Here is a 22,576-nt window from a genome sequence, read left to right as displayed (position 1 = left end):
AAAGAGTAAGGACAATCAGCTCCCACCTTAAGTCTCTTTAAACTGGAAAAACTAGGGGTAGTTATCACGGCAAGGATTGGGCTGCTTGCTTTGTATGGATAAACAAAAATATATACAATTTTAAATATATAAAATATTGTGTTAAACAAACAAACATCGATTTGACTCTAAATTGGTCTTGCATTGATGAATCATAGCAGCATTCCATAGTGGCCCCTTTGTTAAAGAAACTGGCTTTAAGTGATAGCAAGATAGCAGAAAGTAACTCCTGTTTACATTGAGTAAAACAAGTTGTCCGTGCCATTTGTAGAAATAATGATATCATGCCCAAACAATACCCTGCTTGACATTAGATCCAGTTTCCCCTGCCTAGCCAGCATCACAAATATTCACAGCACCCAATAGCTGACACTGTGGGCCACCAGGTTCTACCATTCTTTAACCCCTTAAGGACCAAACTTCTGGAATAAAAGGGAATCGTGACATGTCACACGTCATGTGTCCTTAAGGGGTTAAATGTCACTGCTGCCATAATTATATATGAAGAAAAAGAACAAACACACCGTATCAAATTCAATGGAGTTTAACAGGGAACACTGCCACATATGGGTTCATACAGCAGTCTTTCACAAGCCCAGAAAGACCAGCTGGAGAAATGCTGATGTGTTGGTTAAAAGGGTGCTATTTTCCCCTGTCAGATATCACTGAAGTTGAAGTGGATTGGTCCTTTTCATTATATAAACTGCATTTGGCCACTCTGGATCATCGAGAACCATATCCTTTTATTTCCAGAAAGCTATAGAGTCTTATTTGGAAATGTAATTCAACTGCTGTGTCGTTCTGGGGTTTTTCAGAAATATGCCACACTGTTACCAGCATTCAAATATTAACTACTGTACATAAAATTCATAAAGAACTACTGTGCATTTTACACAGTTAATTACACGTGATCAACAAGGTAAAAGACGACAAAAGCCAAATAAGGTCTATAATTCTGATTAACATTCCACCAACTATGAATATGTAAATATTAGTGCTTTAGGAAATAACTGTGCAAAGTAAATTGAGAAAAAGATGATGGTACATGTTCATCGAATCCTTTTAATGATGAGTCGTCAAGTACTGACTTTCCCTACTGTCTTTACTGTCTCTCCACAATAAAGACATAGATTATATAGGTAGAACCTTTATTTCAACTAGGAAAAATTAATGGGTATCAAACGTGCAGATATTAACTTGAAACGGGACCCATTTCTTTTATCTTGCCATTCCACATCTCATCATAATCTACACCTATCTCCTCATTTGTAACTGGAAATTCCATCTCCCGTCTAAATTACATACTTACAGTGACACCAACTTCTCTCAGCCACATTTGTATACATGTTTAGCAAACACACTTAGGCTATTGTAAACTCTAATGTTCTGTCTATGGTACACAAAAATACACAATACATTTTTTGTATTTTTTTTTTTAAAGTAACAGTACAGCTTTTGTTCACTTTTTAAAAACTTTTGAGAACTTCAAAATGTTGCCATACCTGGGTGATAATTCTTTCCATCGTAGCTTTTGTCATATCAGGTATACTGATCTTCAGGAAATCTACAATGCTTTCAAAACTTTCACATGCCATAATTTGTTCTTCATTATTACTGAGCAGACTGAGGGCTACTTTGAAGATGACTTCAGTTCCTTGTACAAAAATGATATCTGGAGGGGGAAAAAAAACGATGTGTGACAAATATAAGTAATATAAAAAATAAAAGCAGGTGAAATACCTGCCTTTCTACCAGGAAATATGTTTAATGTTTCTCTTTCCATGACATGGATATTTTCGTTGATAAAGTGTTCAGTGGTGTGTTTTACCCAACATAAAACAAAGTCAATCCAAGGAACTGAATAACAACTAGCAGTCCAGTATCATGGAAGTTACACAAAGAAAATGTGATAATCTCTGTCCTACTTATCACGTCTGCTACTTTGATCTAGACTCCTGGCACCAAGGATATTATTATGGCTCCAGCATGTATGACTATTAGGTGAAGTTTATGAAGTACTAATGAATGTTGATCTGAGTACTAATTCACTTTACAATGACCAATGTGTTCTAACAATCTAGTATTTAAAGACCTTTTTCTGGCAATGATTGTCCTACTCACTTACCATGCATACTTACTGGATCTCTACAAAGCTACCTATGGATATTATGGAATGTGTTCCTGCTATCATCAGGTCTTTAAGGAGGTTTTCAAGGCACCAGATAGTAAGATGCATTCATAACATCTAGTTGTGTCCCTTTAAAGACCACATTGTGATGAAGACATGGAATGCTACAAGATTTTAAGGAACAATCACTGGTATAAATGGGAGGCTGCTCACAAAGAACAAGTGTGCCTTTAAAAGTGGTTGAATAACAACCAAAAATGCAATATTAGGTAATGGAAAAATTTTCGATTTCACTATATTTTCTAGCTTGGCTATCTTAGTCTATGTTTTGAATCAGCACAATTTACTGGCTAGTGAGAAATATCCTAATAGTATTAATGCCCTCCGCTCCCTTCACTCTAAAAAATTGTATACCCCGATCAGCCAGCTCTCATATAACATTATGGTAAGATAAATCACACTGAGCTAATAATGTATTGTTAAAACTTTCTAATGCATGGGCTGATATATATTTAAAAATAATACATAGTAGAAGGGATTAAGAGAGAATTAAGCCAATAACTACAGATTTAAAATTGCCATGATGCATGTCTCTTCCCTTAGATATGAAAAGATTCAACATTAAATTTGGTATTTTTAGTTCATTTCCATTACTCATGTTTATTAAAAAAAATGTATATTGCATCATGTATGTGATGTACTTCAGTGGGTTCTCATTTAGAAATGGTTTCAAATTAATATGTTTTGGTATTTTAATTTGAATATATAAACTATAGTGAAAAAGACAGAAAATAAGAAAATTAGTTTAAAATTTTGCTTCTAAAATGTCACACACCTCTCAAACTAAGTTTTACATTCAGAAAATCATTTTTATTTCTGATAAAGCAGGATTCAAAACCTTAACCCAGTGACAAATCATGAGTCAACCATTGGTGTGTTTTGATATAGTTTTGGGTAAAGCACAAAATTACCATATGGTGTAACATCATTTTCACTTGAGAAAGGTGTTAAGAAACCTTGAAAAATGTAAAACTGTGTGCACTGATGGCTTATTGTGCATTCTGTATAAATTTAAGAAATTCAGCAGGTCGTGGTAGCTCAAGTTCATTTTCTTGTCCACCTCCCAAAGTCAAGACAAATGAGTTCTGAGACATTAACCATAGTTTGATTTGGAACCTTACCAAAAACTCTGGCTACAAAGCCAAGAGGAAATTGCGAGGCAAACAATGTTAAAAACCAGGGTGCTGCATAGAGGCTGGGGCTGATTTCGTTTTCCTCCAGGTGATTATAGAGATCCCTATGGTAGTCATGGAGAAGACGGGAAAGTTGGTACATTTGAATCTGAGAAAAGGAAAATGTATTGCAATGACAATGATGTTGCTTCATAGGTGGGTTCACAAATGCAAACTTTTATAATTTGTTTGTAATCTTTAAAATCCCAAAGAACTTGTCTAGCAAGATCTGCTGTAAACAATGCAGATGCTACATGTAAAACCGTGCATGTCCAAGAGCCAATATAATCTATCAGACAAAATATCACTAAAAGGCAAATAATAGTAATAAACTGGTTATAGTGTGATCTATCAACTTAGAACATTGATTACTGTGATTTTATTCATTTGATCAATATGGATAAATAACTAGCTCCAAAACTACTTGTGGTGTACCAAGGTACTCAGTAAAAAGAAATCTGTTCCGACTGCAACCATGTTGTAAGAAGTATTAGATGTAATAAAATAGGTGAAATTTAGCAAAAATACATAGTCAGATAGTATGAAGATTTGTGTACCTGTAGTGAAATCATATCTGGTCTGTACTGCTTTCGAAAACCAAGGTCGTACATGAGGAATTTCAACATTTCAAAGGCTTGCCGCTCACTCATGTGCAAAAGAAGAACCCCAGCCACAAAGCTGATTCCCTGGCAATAGCCAACTTCCTGGTCTAAAAGCGAATATGCTTTGAGAAGGTTATACAGTGATAACTGGCCTGCTCCCAGCTGTGCGGAAAAGTAGGGATGTGTTGGAAAAGTCCTTCCTAAATAAATAAACAAACACATTGCATTAAAACAGCGACCAATATACAAATAGATTTATAAACCGATTTATGTTTGTAAATATAAGGGGTCTTAATGTTATTTTTTTGGTTTATTTTATTTTTAGCTTATTTATGCTTGTTTAGCTCAATTCGAAGAATACTATCCTACTGTAAAGTTTGCATTCATATTGGATAATTGTGAACTAATTAGATATCAATCTGATGTAGCTAATGGATGGAGCCAACTATTACCCCTACATTTATATTAGCCAACTATTACCCCTACATTTATATTACTTTACTGGGTATGTAAAGTGCACATATCTCTTGGGCGTATATAACCCTGATGAAGTCATTTGGTGAAATGCATTGGGAAGCAACCACTAGAAGTCTCCATTTGTCTATATGAGAATTGACTGATAGACTGGTGAACATTTTGATTTATTTTAAGATGAACTTGCATTTGTTTGTAAAAGTGCATAACATTTTTTAATATAATAGATTATTTTTGTGCATACAGTGTTTTCTGGAGAGCAGCAAATTAGGGAAGCAATATTCCCATTACGTGTATGTCAGTAATGTTTTTTTCTTTTTTGCACTGTTAATTGATTTAGACCTAATGGACAATAGGATCATTACATATTATAATCGGGGAGAGAGTGGGTCTAACTGTGGCTGCCTGGCACATCTGTTCCTACTTTGGCCCTCTCCTTTGTAGTGCAGTGAAAGTGAGAAAGGAGACCTCTCTATGCTCCATTATTGAATGCATAGCATATGTGAGTACAGGGAGTGGGCAATGTTGTCAAATCCTCTAGACAGTAATTATCCCACTGCTGATGCCCATGATGATATCGGAGTACTTATCAACATAGCTAGAATCTGTATGTTATTTTAATAAATCTTGAGTAAGCAATTAAGGCAAATTACAGTTAAAATACAAGTTTATCTTTAAAAAAAAATGTGCATAGCTAAAAAGCAGAAACTGTAACAACAATTCAAGTAGTGTGTAATATGTTACATAGTGTTTCCCCTTGGCAACAACAACTGCTGATTGCGGTTTGTAAAACTTCTGCACATTAAAACCAGAGCTTGAAAGCTCAGACTATACACTTTTGTTAATATGATTTTAAAAAGCCATTTTTTATAAAATATTACTTCACAATGAAACAAAACTTCTATCTTTGCTTTATCTTCACATTAATGACATCACAATCATGGTTAGAATAAATGACATACCCAGATCAACGAGGATGGCGTGTTGTTGAGCTGTCAGCTGTTTTAGGAGTTCACTGTATGACACATCTGATGGCGTCTGTTTGTTAGGAAGTCGATGCCGTAGACGATACTGCACGGAAAGGAACTGCCATATCTCACCTCGCTTGCCTTTAGGGACACCTAAAAAGGAGGAACAAAGAAGCAGATGTATGAATAATTGTGATGGTTCCAACACAATCAAATCGGGAAAATGTTGTCCTACCATTTCATAATGTATTCGAAGCATGCATGAATATAAATGAAAATAGCTTTATCTATTATTATGTTATTTATATAGCGCCATCACATTCCGTAGCACTGTCAGGGGTCCTCAAACTGTGGCCCTCCAGATGTTGCTGAACTACAACCCCCATGATTCTCTGTCTATCTATGTAATTCAAAGAATCATGGGAGTTGTAGCTCAGCAACATATGGAGGGCCACAGTTTGAGGACCCCTGATCTATATTGTAAAAATATAAAAAATATAACACATTCTTAGATACCAATGGGGAAGTCATCTAAAAAGTGAAGAATATTTGCCAAAATAAATTTTCATGGTCTGCAAAAAAATTCCCTTTATGATTTTGGCTCAGCTGATGCAATGGTATTTTTTTATGGGCGGAGCCTCTGTGAAACAATTGCATTACTCAACAAATAATCCAAACACATATTTCAGCATTCTGTAAATATCAGATTACAGATAAAGATCAATAATCCCAGTTACAAAATAATGCCGCTTTCTTTCTGTGCCTCGGAGGAACGACCATTTCTCTGAAAGTGACAGTTCCTCAAATGTTTGCCTCAGCAATTATTGTATTGAAGCACATATTAGTGTGAAGAGTGCAGAGGTGGTAAGTAAAAAACACACTTATCTCCTCATCACTTGGGGGTCAGTGGTATCTTCTTCAAAAGTGCTCTGTTAGCATATCATACATCCCAAGTGGCCCTATTTAGGAGGGACAATCCTTGCCAATAAAGTGTCCCTTTTTGTCCATTTGAAATGATGGGATGTATGTAGTGTGTGCGCTCAGGAATATTTTCCATAGAGCAGTAGGTACACAAGCACATTCAAAGAAACATGGTGGTTAAACAAATCTGCATTACATGCCGTGGCTGTGCATTCTGGCAAAAAAAGAAATACTTTTACCCCCCTCCCCCCTCCCCCCCACCACCAATAATCAAAACGGACAATGCATACCGAGTTAGCAATTGAATTTTGTAATAATGAGCAATGGCAGTTCCACTTTATTCTATAGCTGCTATGAATTACAAAAGTAGTGCACGGTCTAAGATATAAGAAAACAGTGATAAGGCTCTGTTTTTAAGAAGATATAAGATTTAGATTGTATCAGTACAAGTAAACTATCCACTTGCATGGCAGTTTGAGCATTCTGATGAAATTTGTTCTGTGAAAGGTTTCAGAGTTCCTTCTCCAAAAACACTATTTCTATATATCATTTTTGTGATAAACACTTATACTCAATACGTTTGTCTGCAGCAGTAAAGATCAATGATAATGTACTCGCTTTACAACTTTTATTTGGTGCTAGTTTAAACAGACAGCAGCGGCCTTCGAAAATTACGTACGGTATATATGTCGGCTTGATTTTTACATTTTTTTTTCACAGAGAAAATAAAAGCAAAGAAAAAAAAATAAAGAAACAGCCTCTGCAAGCATTCCACTAATGTTATAAGCGGAACACATATCTGTTTTCTTTACACCACAGAGAGACCAAGACTGCTATTACTGTAAAGGGCAAAGCAAACCAGGCAGAACGGAGGGCCATATTTAGCTAGCCTGGTTACTACACAAACTGTGACGCATATTTATACAATATTTATAACAGGCAGGAATTCTACACACAACTGTATGTACACTGTGTGACATTATTTCTATATCTGGAAGAATAATTACACATTTAAAAGCAGTTTTTTTTTTTTTTTTTTTTAAATCTGCACGCTGAGTGTTTGTAGTATTGTATAAATACTACACAGTTACATCCTCTGTACAGATTATTTTTACCATTTCAGAAAGCTTGCAAGACAAATGCTGCAATGTAATTACAGATACACACATTTAAGCTAAATTAAAATAGTAAAGGCTCACACCCATCCCCATAACAGCCTGAACTCAATTAAAGGGACACTATAGTCACCAGAACAACTACAGCTTTGTGTAGTTGTTCTGGGAAGTATAGCCTGCCCCTGCAGGCTTTTTAATGTAAATACTGCATTTTCAGAGAAAATAGTTCTGTGGTTGGTGTTGACAGTGTTAAGTAGTAATAGCATGCACTATTTTTCTCAAAAGGCACCCAATAATAGGTCGAATGCTCCTAAGTTGATATTTAGATGGATCGTTCCTCTAAAGTTTACTTTTAATGACATCAATATGTGGTAGTCATCATTTAACCCCTTAAGGACCAAACTTCTGAAATAAAAAGGAATCATGACATGTCACACATGTCATGTGTCCTTAAGGGGTTAAAGGATCACTATAGGCACCCAGACCACTTCAGCTCAATGAAGTGGTCTGGGTGCCAGGTCCATTAAGGTTTAACCCTGCAGCTGTAAACATAGCAGTTTAGTAGATTAGGGTTAATCCAGCCTCTAGTGGCTGTCTCATTGACAGCCGCTAGAGGCGCTTCCGCGCTTTTCACTGTGATTTTCACAGTGAGAAGACTCCAGTGTCCATAGGAAAGCTTTGAGAATGCTTTCCTATGGACTGACTGACTGCGCGTGCGGCTCTTGCCGCGCATGCGCATTCAGCAGAAGACGTCGGAAGAGGGAGCCTGGCGCTGGAGAAAGGTAAGAATTTAACCCCTTCCTCCCCCTTCAGCCCGGCGGGAGGGGGACCCAAGGACCCTATAGAGCCAGGAAAACGAGTTTGTTTTCCTGGCACTATAGTGGTCCTTTAAGGCTGAAAAGCATAGTGAGAGCTTAAAGAAAAAAGATCTTTGTCAGGACCTTCTTTAAGGGTTGCATAGATCTCCTCCATGTCAAAACGGATTTTTGTTCTGCAGTTTAACTTCTTATCCCAGAGATTTGATACTTCTTTTTGGCATGCTGCAACATCCTCGTAATCCAATTTCGCTTTTCTTGATTGAAGCTCATCCCTGCTGGCTGAAAACACAATTTCCCAAATAATTAATATATGGATTAGTTTTAGACTCTATACAAAGTAAATATTTTTATCACAATGAACAGAAACAGACGTGCAGTAGTTAACCAAGATTGACGCAACAAAGTTTTTAAATTTCCAGATGCACAATGAGGTACTGACCTTGAGAAATCCAAACTAATCCCACTGAGTGAGTTAATGTTATGTACAAAGTAAAGTCAAATTGGAACTCTTTGCTGCAGTTCATTGAAACCAGTAAAGTTTCATTAACCAAAACAATTGCAAACAGCCCTACATTCACTGACATTAAAAATAAATTAAAAATACACCTCTGATTCATTGTCTGCTTGCGCTCACCAACACCGCTGTCCATGAATCTACTCACTTTCCACTCACAGAAATCATACAATGTTGGAGAACAAAAAATGAATATACATATCTGCCCCCTTCAGACTTGCCCACACTACCAAGTACATAGAGAAAGATGGACACAGTGTATGGCAGAGAAGCAATAATGATATGCCGATGACAGTGGATTAGTCACAGAATTAAAACCTGACCATCTGACTTTCCTGGAGACTGGATCTTGCACAATTGCTGCCTAATGTTAAAAGATCCTTTAAAGAGTGAGCAGCAACCGTGCAAGATCCAAGTGCAATGCCAATCAGTCAGACAGTGAAGTGTATCACCCACCTTATTCTATTCCTTCCATGCAGAAAGTTATCAATACTGAACACAAGTAGTGAGTGGCGTCCCACCCAAGACGAACATCCGCCTAGAGGCAAAGCATCGGACCGTTAGGACCCCAAAACCGTTAGGACCCCAGAGTAGCCTCACGGTGCAAACCCCGCAACCGACACGGTAGCAGACCGCCAAGGCCTGATAACAGGACCAGAGGCGATACACCAAACCGTATGATGACGGAACACACCCCCGAGGACACCTGGCCTTTACCCCATGCCCCCGACTAAATAGCCAAAACCCAACACACGCAAGGAGGGCGCAAACAGAGAGAACACCCCTTCCCCCTCACTAACGAACTGAAAGGGTTGGCAGCAAAGCCCATCAAACGTACCTACACTAACCACTGAAACCATCCCTCCCCTCTTCTCTTCTGTACCCCCTCTCCTCACAAACCCAACATGAAAGGGAACAGATAACGTTAAAAAAAGAAGCTAGAACATAGGGGAGCAGAACACACACATCTGCCCCCCTCTCGCCCGAAAGACCTCATGACCACGCATCCCAGTTCACCCCTACCCGTTATAAAACGAAAACTGTGCAAAATGATATACATGTTGGACATGAGAAATACTCTGAACCGTATGTGCTTAGAAGCTTGCAACATTACTACTACTGGGAACACAGCGACAACGCTAAGCGAACCACTGTAAATGATGTACCAACATGTTATTTATCTGTATGCTACATTATCTATGCACCTTTGAAAACAAAGAGTTTATAAAAAAATAAATAAATAAATTATTTAACCAGTTGACCTCCAGAATATATTATTTTTATAAGATTCTTATGAAATGGGTAAAACTCGATTTAGACCTTTGTTTTACAACTGGTTGACAGACCATTCAAACCCTTACATTTATTACAAAAATACAATCTAACCACTAGGTGGAACCCCTTCTCTGAATCATAGATCAGGAAAAAAAATGGCATGATAAATATAGCAATCATGTGACTTTAAAGATTTCCCAGTTTATATCTGGTCTTTTTCTGCCTTGCTGCTTGTCTCATACACAAGCATTGGATTGGAGAATCAGAGGGAGACAGTCAGTAGAGGTACATTTAACTGCGCTATGTAAACGACAGAATCACTGCACCTATACTTCTTGAAATAATTCCACAGAAGTTGATTCAAATGTATTAACAAACATTTTTGTTCTGTTTGTGTAAGCCTACAATAAGTACAGTTTAATGTTGCCTAATTGAATGTTTTCTGGGTATTAAGTCCATTTAATGTCTGACATTAGGAAGGGTTAATGTGAGTGATACTACGGTTTTTCCATAGGACACAACAAAACCACACCAACTTGGAACCTTGTAAAGGGCCATGGAAATTCTCAACTGCAAACACATAAAGGTCATGTTTTAGCCAAGAGTAAAAATCTATAATATTCAACCTGAATTATTTTGGCCAATGAAAGCACAATGGGTTTGATGTGGCAATGTAATGACAGAACAAAATGCTTTTAGCTACTAAGTAGATATCTCCCAACAGTCCAAATAGCCAAAGAAAGGCGCTTGTGTTGATGTATATATTTAGGCACATGACTATACTGGGACGTTTTAGGTGATGTAGCAGTGCTATCCACATATGCAAGTTATTATCACAAATAAATGCTATATACACTCTTACAGATAGGACATTCACAAACTGTGTATTCCTGTGGGGCTCGGTAATTTACACACAAAAGAGTCTGAGCTTCGGGAAAAGAAGGAAATCATGACCTGAAAATGGACAAGAGCATTTTGATCCAAAACAGAACTGTCTCGTATAATGAGTGCTGCTCATGATCACTTTTATCTTTCTCTACAGACAGCTATAGACATATTCTCTCTGTAAGATTAACAAACCTTCAAGCTTCAAGTTCTCCTTCTCCATCCTCAGTAATAAGATCTGTTGATGGATTGCTTTCCTCCACAATCTCTGAAGGTCTTCAGAATTTCGTTTCCCATCAGTGTCAACCAAAGCATTTTCCTCTTGAAGAACGGAAGCCAAAGGGTCTTCTTCCATAGTAGTAGGAAGAGGTGACAGTGGCAGCAAATCACTCCCATCTAAATGATCTAGAACATAGGAGACACTGCATTCAACAGTATTGTAACGGAACAAACTACAGCTATGCTTCCAGCTCTGACCTTTCAGTGTTTATAAGCAGAATAACCACACTATGAAACAGACTTCCTGATTTAAAATTTCTCAGTTTAAAATAAACCTAGTTTACACTTCTTGTTTTTAATGATAATTATAGACCCCCCCCCCTTTTTTTTTTAACCTAACTATGAAGGCCTAACAGAAGCTCCCATAACATGACTTACAGCTCTGCTGTTTAGCAGTTACACGTGTAAACAAAACACCAGATAAAACCTTGCAAAGCCCTTTTCCTACTTCTTTTTTAAATAAACAGCTCTGTTTAAAATACTGACTAGTGCCACTACTTAAATGTATCATAGTCAAACACAGGCTTAACTTAAACAGGGATAATATATTCTATGAATAAAATAGTACAGTGGGTGAAATGTGAGCACAGTGAGTTAAAGTGAACAAACGCAGTATTGTAATGGGCACAGATAGAGCAGAAAGGAGAGATATGCCATACAAAGCTAGAGTAATGGACACAATGTACAGGAGGAGAGCAATGTGCACAGGCAAGGGTCTGAAAGGTACGAAGAGTGAAGAGGAATTAGGATCTGCAAAATTAAACATTTCAAAAATTATGCAATATCCTCTGTAAGCAATTAAATATGTTATCACTATAATGTCAGGAATGCATGTTTGTGTTCCTGTCACTATAGTATTCCTTTAAATAAGTTACCTTGCGTAACCCCTTAGTGACCAGGCCATTTTTCAATTGTATTACCGTTAAGGACCAGGGCTCATTTTACATTTCTGCAGTGGTTGTGTTTAGATGTAATTTGCCTCTTACACATTTACTGTACCCATACATATGATATACAATTTTTCTCGCAATTAAATGTTCATTCTAAACATACCATTATTTTCATCATATCATATAATTTACTAGAATAACAAAAGTAAAATATGATGAAAAAAAACACAGCTGGCCATCATGCACCCATGTCCCAGTTGGAACATGTCTGAAGCCGGCCAATGTAATTCACCTCCGTCAAACTTTATGTTTTTGAAAAGTACATACCCTAGGGCATTTCACATGGTGGCATTTCAACACTTTACATGCACTAATTCTACCACCAGTCTCTGTCAAACGTTTTTGTGGTGTTTTTTTTCACTCACACATTCTACTTTGGGCATAGATTCTAAGCTCCTGTTAGGTGTTACTGCCAAAGGACACCCCAATATGTACTTGGCATCATCTCCCGAGTGCAGCGATAACACTCATGCATACGTTTGTCGGGTTCACTGGGGGGTGCAAAGCAAAATGTCTGATATGCGTTTTTCAAATTTTACATATCTTGTTTGCCTATCTTCCTTTTGGGGGCCTTATCAGATATCCCAATGTATTTTCTTGCCATGAGCGTGCATATATTTGAAAAGTTGACACCCCACAGTAGTTGAAGAACGTGTGTGGAGGTAACTGCTCAATCCTCAATTTTACACACGCACACCGCTTTTTGACTGTGATTTAGGAAAGCCCGTTGTTGGTTATTGCAAGAAAACACCCCGGGTTGTTTTCTGCGAGGCCTCCTTAGGATACCCATGCCCCCCATGCATAGGTCTGCCAGGATTTTGGGAAGGTACGGTTACAATTGTATGACTTGCAATTTGAGTTGAAATTGAGAGTATGTCTTCAGATAAGCCTATCTTTAGCTTGGGGCTTATCACATACCCCAGTTTTGTATATCGCCACAAAAGGGTACATACTTGAAATGTAGACACCCCGAGGTATTGCACGTGGAGTGCTTTGATGCAACTTTTTTTTAGCCAGACAAAAAATAAAAAAAGTTGAAGAACGTGTGTGGAGGTAACTGCTCAATCCTCAATTTTACACACGCACACCGCTTTTTGACTGTGATTTAGGAGAGCCCGTTGTTGGTTATTGCAAGAAAACACCCCGGGTTGTTTTCTGCGAGGCCTCCTAAGGACACCCATGCCCCCCATGCACGGGGTAAATGTAACAACCCCCCCCCCCCACCCCAAAAAAAAAAAAAAAGACACCAAAAAAAAAAACTGAACGGCAAATGTTAAAAAATACATTAAAAATGGACCAGCGTGTGGTATCGTTTGAAGCAGTCTCCAATGCAGAGTCCAGGCTGTCCAGGGCAATCAGGACAGTAATATACACTATCTTTTCTCTGCCCCCTCTTAGAACAGACCATGCATCTTTTTTGGGGATTCTGCTTTGCCGCAGTATGGGGAATTTTAAAAATAAAATGTGGAGCCCCAACTCTGCTCTCTCCCATCACCGCCCGGGGAGCAGGTGCATCACAGTACAAAATCCCCGAAATGATCTGGAGCTGAAACTGTAAAAATCTCAGTTGCGTCCCGGGGTTTGCTTTTTTGAACAACAAGAAAGCGTTGTGGCTTGCAATCTGCATTAGGTAGATTGCAACCTTTTTGTACCAGGCCCTTGTCTTTCGTATAACTAGGTAGGGCTGCAGCAGCTGATCTGCCAGATCAACCCCATCCATATGACGGTTATAGGCCTTGATGAACACTGGCTTCCTCGTTCTCTCAGCTCTGCCACGTACAGGGACCTCCACAGTCCCCTCAGTGTGGATGGTGGTAAGAAGGTACACATCCTTCTTGTCTCTGTACTTAACTGCCAACAGCTCCTCTTGGCGCAGAGCTGAGGTCTCCCCCCTTCATAGCCGGGTGCGTGCAAGATGTCCTGGGAAACCTGTGCTGTTCTTTTTAATTGTGCCGAAAGCTAGTGTATCAAAACAGTACAGTAGCTTGAACAAAGGGACACTTGTATAAAAATTGTCAGTATACAAGTGGTACTCTTTGTTCATCAGGGGGAATATCAGGTCCCAGACAATCTTGCCACTGGTTCCCATATGTTCTGGGCAACCTGGAGGGTCAAGGTGGCTATCCTTTCCCTCGTACACCCGGAAGGCCTGAGTATACTCAGTCTCGCTATCACAGAGCTTATACATCTTTACACCATACCTAGAGCGCTTGGAAGGAACATACTGCTTGAATCCCAGCCTTCCCTTATACTTCATCAGGGATTCATCCACGCATATATTCCTTCCAGGTGTATAAGCCTCTGCAAACCTGGCAGCAAAGTGGGTAATCAGGGGGCGGATTTTATACAGCCTGTCAAACTGGGGATGCTCCCTAGGGGGACACAGGCTGTTGTCGCTGAAGTGCATGAAATGCAGAATCATTTCATACCTCTTCCTCGACATACATTGGGAGTAAATGGGGGTAGAGCAGATGGGGCTACTGCTCCAGTAGGAGCGGATGGAGGGCTTCTTTATGATGCCCATCAGCATAGTCAATGCCCAGAATCTTTTAAATTCTGGCACATCGATGGGGGCCCATTGCTGCTTTGCCAAAAAAGAGTCCGGATTTGTAGCTCGGAATTGATGGGCATATAAATTAGTTTGGGCGACAATGTTCCCTAATACATCATCACCCAGAAACACCTCCATAAACGGCTGAGGGCTAAATCCTGTGACATCCAAATTAATGCCAGGATTTGCAGTAAAGGATGAGATGTCTGGCCTCTGGCAATGAGGCACTACCCACTCCTCAGCAGTTCTGCCAGCTGGAGCAGCACGTCTCCTTCTGGCAGGGGGACTAGCAGGCACAGATACAACATCACTGTATCTAGTGATGATGTATCTGAGCACCTGGCAGGGTCAAAATCAGGGTCAGAGTCTGACATAGACGCGTCAGATTCTAGCGCAAGGGTGGCATATGACTGCTCAGCGCGGGTTGACTTCAGTGACCCATGTGACATGATCACAATCACTTTACTTAGTGACCTGTCACACAAAAAAAATAAAAAAAAAATAACCCCTGAAAAAATGAACAGACAGCAAAATAAGTGATGCTGTGCAAGAGCCTGTGATCTGTATAGTGATCACTGGCAGGACAGGGGTTAATCGTTCTGAAAAGAGCTTTTGGGTCTCAAAAAAGAAAAAAAAGATCACAAAAAAATGAACCCCTAAAAAAAAAAGGCACAAACAGCAGAAAAGTGCTGCTGTGCAAGAGCCAGTGATTATAGTGATCACTGGCAAGACAGGGGTTAATGGCTCTGAAAAGAGCCTTTGGGTCTCAAGATTTTACAAATCCCTACCTATAAATACCTAAATCTCTCTAGCTAAACCACAGATCTCTCTCCCTCTCTCACTAAAACACAAGTGAAGAGAGGGAGGCAGATCCACACTAATCAGAGAAATGGGGAACACACTTGGGATGAAATTGCTAATGGGGCAAGCTGTGATTGGATGACCCCAGCCTGCCCCTTATGATCCGGCATGCTAGGGATGCTCCCAGAAGCCCCATGATTCACTGCCTTTAGAAAAAAAAGGGGGGAGGGGGGGTTAATATTGATCATTTTATTTATTTTACATTTTTTTTTTATATATATTATTATATATGCACTGAGTGCCAGGACCCCTCAAGGCACTCATCAAATGCAGAGCATCACTGCTATACTATCAGAGCTTCCAGAGCTCAAAATAGGTGCAGACGTACCAGGTACGTCCAAGGTCATTATGGACTGTTTTCTGCCAGACGTACCTGATACGTCTGCGGTCGGGAAGGGGTTAAAGACCGAAATTCCACACTGGTGTACCCATCTTCCTCAATATTCTCAACACTTTTGCAACTATTAGTAATGTATGCCTTGTGACGGTTTTATATATAGTTTGTAACTGATACTTTCTTTGTGTGTATACATATACATTATTCATTTTTACGGATATAGAATATTTTTTCCAATATGTTTCAGTATCACACCAAATCCTGTAATCCCCACCCCTCACACCAACCCCTCCTCCCTCATTCCCTACAGGAAAGCAGGATTGTGAATTCTCAACTTCCTTTTACATTCCATCTTTCTCCAGATACAAACCGGCATCCTGATTCCACTCAGCAAAATCTAACACTTCAAAATGTTTGCTACCTCTTAGATGTTATCTGGCTACACCTAAATAAATGAAATGTAATATGTAACCTGTAATAATTTAAAGCACCGCAGCACACCCACCTCACTGGAGGAGGAAGTTGGATAAAAGGGCCCATACTGCATGGAAATCTGAGACTCCCACGTGTGTTTGACTTGCATGTCGGTCTAAATTTGCAATAGTTAGGTGAACCTCTACATGCTTCTAAAGCATTTTCCAATTTGGTTTTTAAATGACCCCTTTGACCTTTGCTTTGCCATCTTGGTAAGGTCTTAACAGTGGTGGAAAGACATTTACAGGCAAACCAAGCTTATAAAATAATCAGGAAATACAGAACAATCATAAGAGGTCATTAGAGACATAATATGACAGTAGCTATATATTTTACCTATATTTTAAACCCATAGGTTAAGATTTAACATATAGGTAATATGACACATAAAAGAGTAAAGGTAAGCCATTACTGTTACTGTTATTGGTCTAATTTGGTTTAAATTCTTAAAGACAGAAATACTTTGCAAAAAAAAATTATAACATTTTGATTGGGAACACTACGGACTAAGAAAAAAGTATTCGTTTTCATGACTTACCTTTATGTTGCATATCTGAGGGAGATTTGGTCATTGGTGAAGCAACCCTGAGGAAGATTCGCTGCCTCCACGAGATTCGACGAGGGGTGACAGGTCCAGCACTAGCATTTAGGGACTCGTTACTGCATGTAGAGAGCGTTCTCTTTCTCCCTTCACATTCACTGACAACATAAAAAAGTAAGATATATCATATGGGGATATTGGGAATATAAGTATATTTAAAAACTGATAACATTTGAAGTGATTTTAATTTGTTTATTATATCTATACATTAGAAAATTACAGGGTTGTTAATTCTTTCCACATATACTTATTGAGAATTACCATTTAACAGTTGTCACATTTTTTTCTACTGTGTGATTAAACCTATCTGAAAGAAAACCACGCTAACTAGAGAGATTTGTATGAAGAAAAAAATAATAACCAAGCACATTTAAGCAATCATGCCTTTCACAAAAAAATTCTCTACTAGTATTGTGCTAAAAAAAAAAAAAAAATTTAGATTCGGCTATCAGCATCAAACAGAAATATGTGAGATACCGAATAGTTAAAGGGATACTATAGTCATTAGAACAACTAAAGCTTAATGTATAGTATGTCCCTGCAGGCTTTTTAATGTAAGAACTGCCTCTTTACATTACTGCCTAGTAACACCTCCAGTGACAGTCACTCAGACAGCCACTAGACGTGCTTCCTGGGTCAGTGCTGCACAATTGGCAGCACTGATGTTCAGCATCTCCAGACACATTGATTCAATGCATCTCTATGAGGAGATGCTGATTGGAGTAATAATGATCTCAGCCAAGGAGATGGAGCGGGGGCGGGACCAGCTGTGAGGAGACCTGTGCAGTGCAGAAAAAAAGGCGAGTAAAACACTGAGGGCTAAACGCCTAAATGGCAATTTCAAAACTGTGGTGTCAGGATACCCGTTTGTATTCCTGAGACTATAGTGTTCCTTTAAAGGAACTCTTTTTTTAAGTGACCTGCACATTTTTTTTTAACACATTATATAGCTACTGCATTTACAAACATGAAAACAAAATGCAAATACTCCAATTTACAGGTAAGCAGCAGCAACAGAAAGACTCCCTCCCTGACCAGGAAGAGGATCCACCAATCCAGAACCTCGCATTTTCATTTATGAGAAATCAGTTAGGGACATGCACACCGTGATCATTTATCTATAGTGTGCACATACTGTATGCACAAGTTGAACCGATTTGGAAAGGGAAATGAGAAAATAAAAATTCCTCCTCTGAAGCCAGTCTGAGAATGGCAGTCTAATAAGTGCAGAAATGTTTGTCCATGCATCATAACCTATGCAATATTCTGAGTAGGTGGTTATGGTACTTGTAGTCAGGGCTGGACCCTGGGTAACAGTTTGCTTGGACCCCCAGGGCCCTGCTCCCTCCCACCCAAAGCAGTGGAAGAACTAAACTAGAAAGGGTCATGGTGTGAGAATTTTTTTGGGCCCTCCTACCGCAAGGGTGGCCAAAAGGTATATCCCTATCTGTCGTGAAACTCAAACAATGCTTTGACAGATGGGGCTCTACCATTTTTCCATGCTTGCAGGGTTGTGTTTCGCACTGAGCAGTGTTTGAATGTAAGCATGTTTTGTATGGAGTATGTTTATGTGCATGTAGGGGTGTGTTTTTAATGTGGTGTTGGCGTTTGAATGTAGTATGTGTGCATTTATGTGTAGTGTTGGTTTTCGAATGCAGGGGTGTATTGATATTTAAATTTGTACGTAGTTTTGACGTTTCAATGAGGGAGTATGTTTATATGCAGTGTTGAAGTTTGAATGCAGGGGTCTCTTTGTGTGTAGTGTTGGCGTTTGAATGTTGAGATGTATGCATATATACACATACACTGCCACACACACACACTGAAACACATACAGGTACACAGATATACACGCTGACACACATGCAGAGATACAGACACACAGACTGACGCAGACACAGATACACCAATACACATACAGACAAAGATACATACACTGATAGACATACTGACACAGACAGACACATAGACTGACATACACACACACACAAACATACTGACATACACTGACAGACATACTGACACAGACATACAGACAAACATACTGACATACACATACACTGACAGACATACTGACACAGACATACAAACATACTGACATACACATACACTGACAGACATACTGACACAGACAGACACACTGACAAACACAGACTGACACACACACACACACACACACACACAGACAGACAGACATACTGACACAAATTTACACTTTTAAACCCACCCTCCAGTTTCCTACCTTGGAGGGTGGTTTCCCCGGTGTCCACACTGGAGGCTGAAGCTGTTGGGAGCCCACCTCCTCCCTGCCTCCTCCGTTTCCCACATAGCTCCTCTCCTTAGTGTGAGGAAGTGACTCACGGCCATTACTATCTCCCAGTGCTGGTGAAAAGCAGGACGCAGGTTGCGTCGGTGGGCCCATGGGGGGAAAAATTGTTGAGGGCAGCGGGGGCCATGGGGCAGCTGCTTTGGGCCCCCCGTTTGCCCCGCGTTAAAGGTAGGCCTGCTTCTAGTGTCCTTTTAAGACTGATGACATATACCATTAGGCAACAATGAGGGATTCCTAAACAATAAACTACAAAAGCAAGAGCTTCACCATGTAGTTTGTAGACCATTTCTTGTTCTCAGAAAAAATATGACATTTACAACTTTGTATTTAGCCGTTTATAAAATTCTATGAAGGCATTTATTCTGAGAACGAGCTCAAACATCTAATTTAAGTTTTTTTTCAATTGTTATTCACAGGATCGGTGCTTAGAACTTTCACTTCTCCTACACATAAACTGCGTTTAGTGAAACAGAAAACACAGCTCATTATCAGTTTCCTGTGAATGTCAAACAAGTGGTTCATATGCAGCAAAGAAGCAGAAAAAAAGGATTATGATCAGGTTACAGTTGAACTGGGTGACCCCAAATAGAATTACCATGGCATTACAGGGAAAATAACGACTTAATTTATACTGACCCAAACTCCCATTCTGAATAATATTTTGGTGATTTTAACGCACTGGCATGTGAAACACGGTTTGCCCATGGTCCATGAATTGTCGTGGGTGGTGGCTAGTATTTTTTATCAGGCCAGGTGGGAAACCTCCTCTCCATGATTATTGGAAACAATGTAGAGTCCCCAACTAACTGATCTAGTTTATTTCAATATGTGACAATAAATATAAGCTAGAAACCACTAGAGTGTGCCCCACTTAGGACAAATCTTATTTGGTGCAATGCCTGCCCAGACGTGTGGAATTTCACATGTGTTTAAATGAAGATGTTATACTAACATTAAATGGATTGAAAACAACCCCAACAGTACAAGCTTACCCTTCCATTGAAAATAACCTAAATAACCCAAGGTAGGTGTACAGTCCACCAACCAGCATTAAGGGCCATTATAAATTAAAAAGTACTGCTGCTATTCCAATTTCTACAAGGGTTCCAATCTCTGATTCTGTTGTGATATAAAATAATACATGTTCTGCACCCTAGAGTAAAATGGCTATGCCGAGACTATGTTCTTGAGACCGATATTTGGAAAACATTAGACTTATAGGTATATACATTTTTCACTTTCTGTGTATAATTGTTTTACCTGCCATATCTAAAGCTGGATAAATACGAGAAAAGTATCAGAGTTTCAGGGTGGAATTGATACAGTACAGCCAAGTTTTTAATGTGCATGCAAGTTCAAGGCAACCATTCCGAGAACAATGGTTCTTCCTTGTCCGGCATAAACAACATGACCATACACGGAAACACACTAGGTGCATTCTGAGTGTTCAATAAACATATGGGATTCCTAAAATCAAGAGTGCTTATTATTTTCACTAGAACATACTTTAAAAAAAAACGAAAAAAAATAAATGTTTAACCAGTTTTAAATGGGACTAACCAAGCGGGAGTTCCAAAACAAATCTAAACTTTTTTCTATATTATGAAGATAATGCATGAAAAAATGATGGATGAAATTTTCAAATGTCCGAGGACCAGGATGTTTCTGAATATCACAACCAATCCTGATATATCAGTTGAGCTGGTTCTACATATTACTGATTACTATTGAGCATAAAATTAATGGCACACACCTCTCTTGAATTCCTCACCAGGCGCTCATACAATCCGGAGAACCACTCCACAGTAGCTACAAATTAATGGACTAGGCACTCAAGGTACTTTTATTACTCACCACCTGGCAACGTTTCAGTTCTTCAGTGCCTTTCTCAAGATAGGCTTGAGAAAGGCTCTGTACATTAAAGTACATAACAAATTTACATTGCCATTTATAACGGTTTTAAAGCACAGCTAAATACATCACATTTTATTTTATTTATTTTAAACAATTTCTGCAAAATAAGCCTTGCAATAAGTCAGTTATTAGTGCCTTTATTTAGATGTAAATAGATTGGTAAAATGTTCATTTGGATTTCAGCTAGACCAAGGTATTTGGAGACTCAAATGTTTATTTTGTCTACCAGATATCTGTTTTTATTTTTTTATTTTTCTCGATGAACATTTTACCATTGTCAGACCAATTAAGGTAAAATTAAGAAGTTCCAAAGCAGACGATGTTATGACTGCATTCCAATTTGTCAGCCAGCCGCAATCAGACATAGATAATGCAATGCGGGGATCTCTCACCTCTTCGGGTTATCGTATTCAGTTTGTGGGGTGAGTCTCCCTGAACTCTGGTAAAAGCTTTTCAGGAAAGAAGGGGCAGTAAAAGATGAGGGGAGACTGGAGGACGAAGACTCACTCGCACTACGAATGCGTCGGAGAATTGGAACAGGGCTGGGTATTGGCAATGACAGAAAACAATATTATCACAATACTCTTTTGAATCATAATATTCAGGGACACCACAGGCTACTAGAAATATCAGAACATATTTCTTTAAAATGATTTATCATTTAGTATTAGGATACTTAGCACTTCAGATCCTATCAGCACATTACATCACTCTGTGACAAATAAATAGTTAATAACCATACTCAAAAAAATAATTATTATTATTTGGTATAAATTAAGGATAGGAATAGGTATAATGTTTCAATATTTGTCAAAAAACACAACGTTTTATGTTTTTCTATTATTCTGGTCCTTTTTACGCCTAACTCTGACATGGATGAGTTATTCATTAAATAATACGTATGGATCTACAGAGCTCCTGATAAATAATCATAATTCCATGCTGGCATGCTTGCTTTAAGAAACAGATTTCACTTCATGGTTTGTTACCATGATTTGTTCTTCAAGGGGTTAAACTGTGTTTAAGCTGTAAGTATGCATGTGTTTGGATATACGTTTTTATTACATATGAATGCTGATATGTTTACAGGAAATGAAGGTAAAACTTCACAATGCTGTGCAGTGAAGTTCCTTTGTCTGGAAATTTGTGATGAAGAATGAGCACCAGTCACATATTCTTTAAATAGACAGGGCATTAAAGCTTCCTGTTTATGGCATACCAGAATATGGTCCTCATCTCTTTATTCTATGCTCTAGTTTTCTAATTGAGATAATTGTGCTAACTACATGTGGTAACCACAGACATTGTT

The 22,576-nt window shown here is 38.7% G+C and overlaps 1 protein-coding gene across 2 annotated transcripts in view; it reads right to left on the bottom strand.

The window, feature by feature from the left end:
• TBC1D4 (TBC1 domain family member 4) overlaps positions 1–22,576 on the bottom strand; it is a 173,517-nt gene that overhangs the window by 4,156 nt on the left and 146,785 nt on the right. The window contains exons 11-18 of one of the 2 annotated variants that reach the window (XM_063425922.1): positions 21,660–21,809; positions 16,962–17,122; positions 11,167–11,376; positions 8,421–8,576; positions 5,438–5,596; positions 3,957–4,201; positions 3,349–3,508; positions 1,542–1,711 (exon numbers count right to left, since the gene is read on the bottom strand). In XM_063425922.1, coding sequence (XP_063281992.1) covers positions 1,542–1,711; positions 3,349–3,508; positions 3,957–4,201; positions 5,438–5,596; positions 8,421–8,576; positions 11,167–11,376; positions 16,962–17,122; positions 21,660–21,809 — 1,411 coding nt within the window. The remainder of the gene's footprint in view (positions 1–1,541; positions 1,712–3,348; positions 3,509–3,956; positions 4,202–5,437; positions 5,597–8,420; positions 8,577–11,166; positions 11,377–16,961; positions 17,123–21,659; positions 21,810–22,576) is intronic. The other variant, XM_063425927.1, reaches the window with a different exon arrangement.

This window comes from Pelobates fuscus, chromosome 1 (assembly GCF_036172605.1).
Source record: "Pelobates fuscus isolate aPelFus1 chromosome 1, aPelFus1.pri, whole genome shotgun sequence".
NCBI lineage: Eukaryota > Metazoa > Chordata > Amphibia > Anura > Pelobatidae > Pelobates > Pelobates fuscus.
Note: the sequence above shows the minus strand (reverse complement) of the source record. Positions and strands in the feature narration are given on the sequence as shown.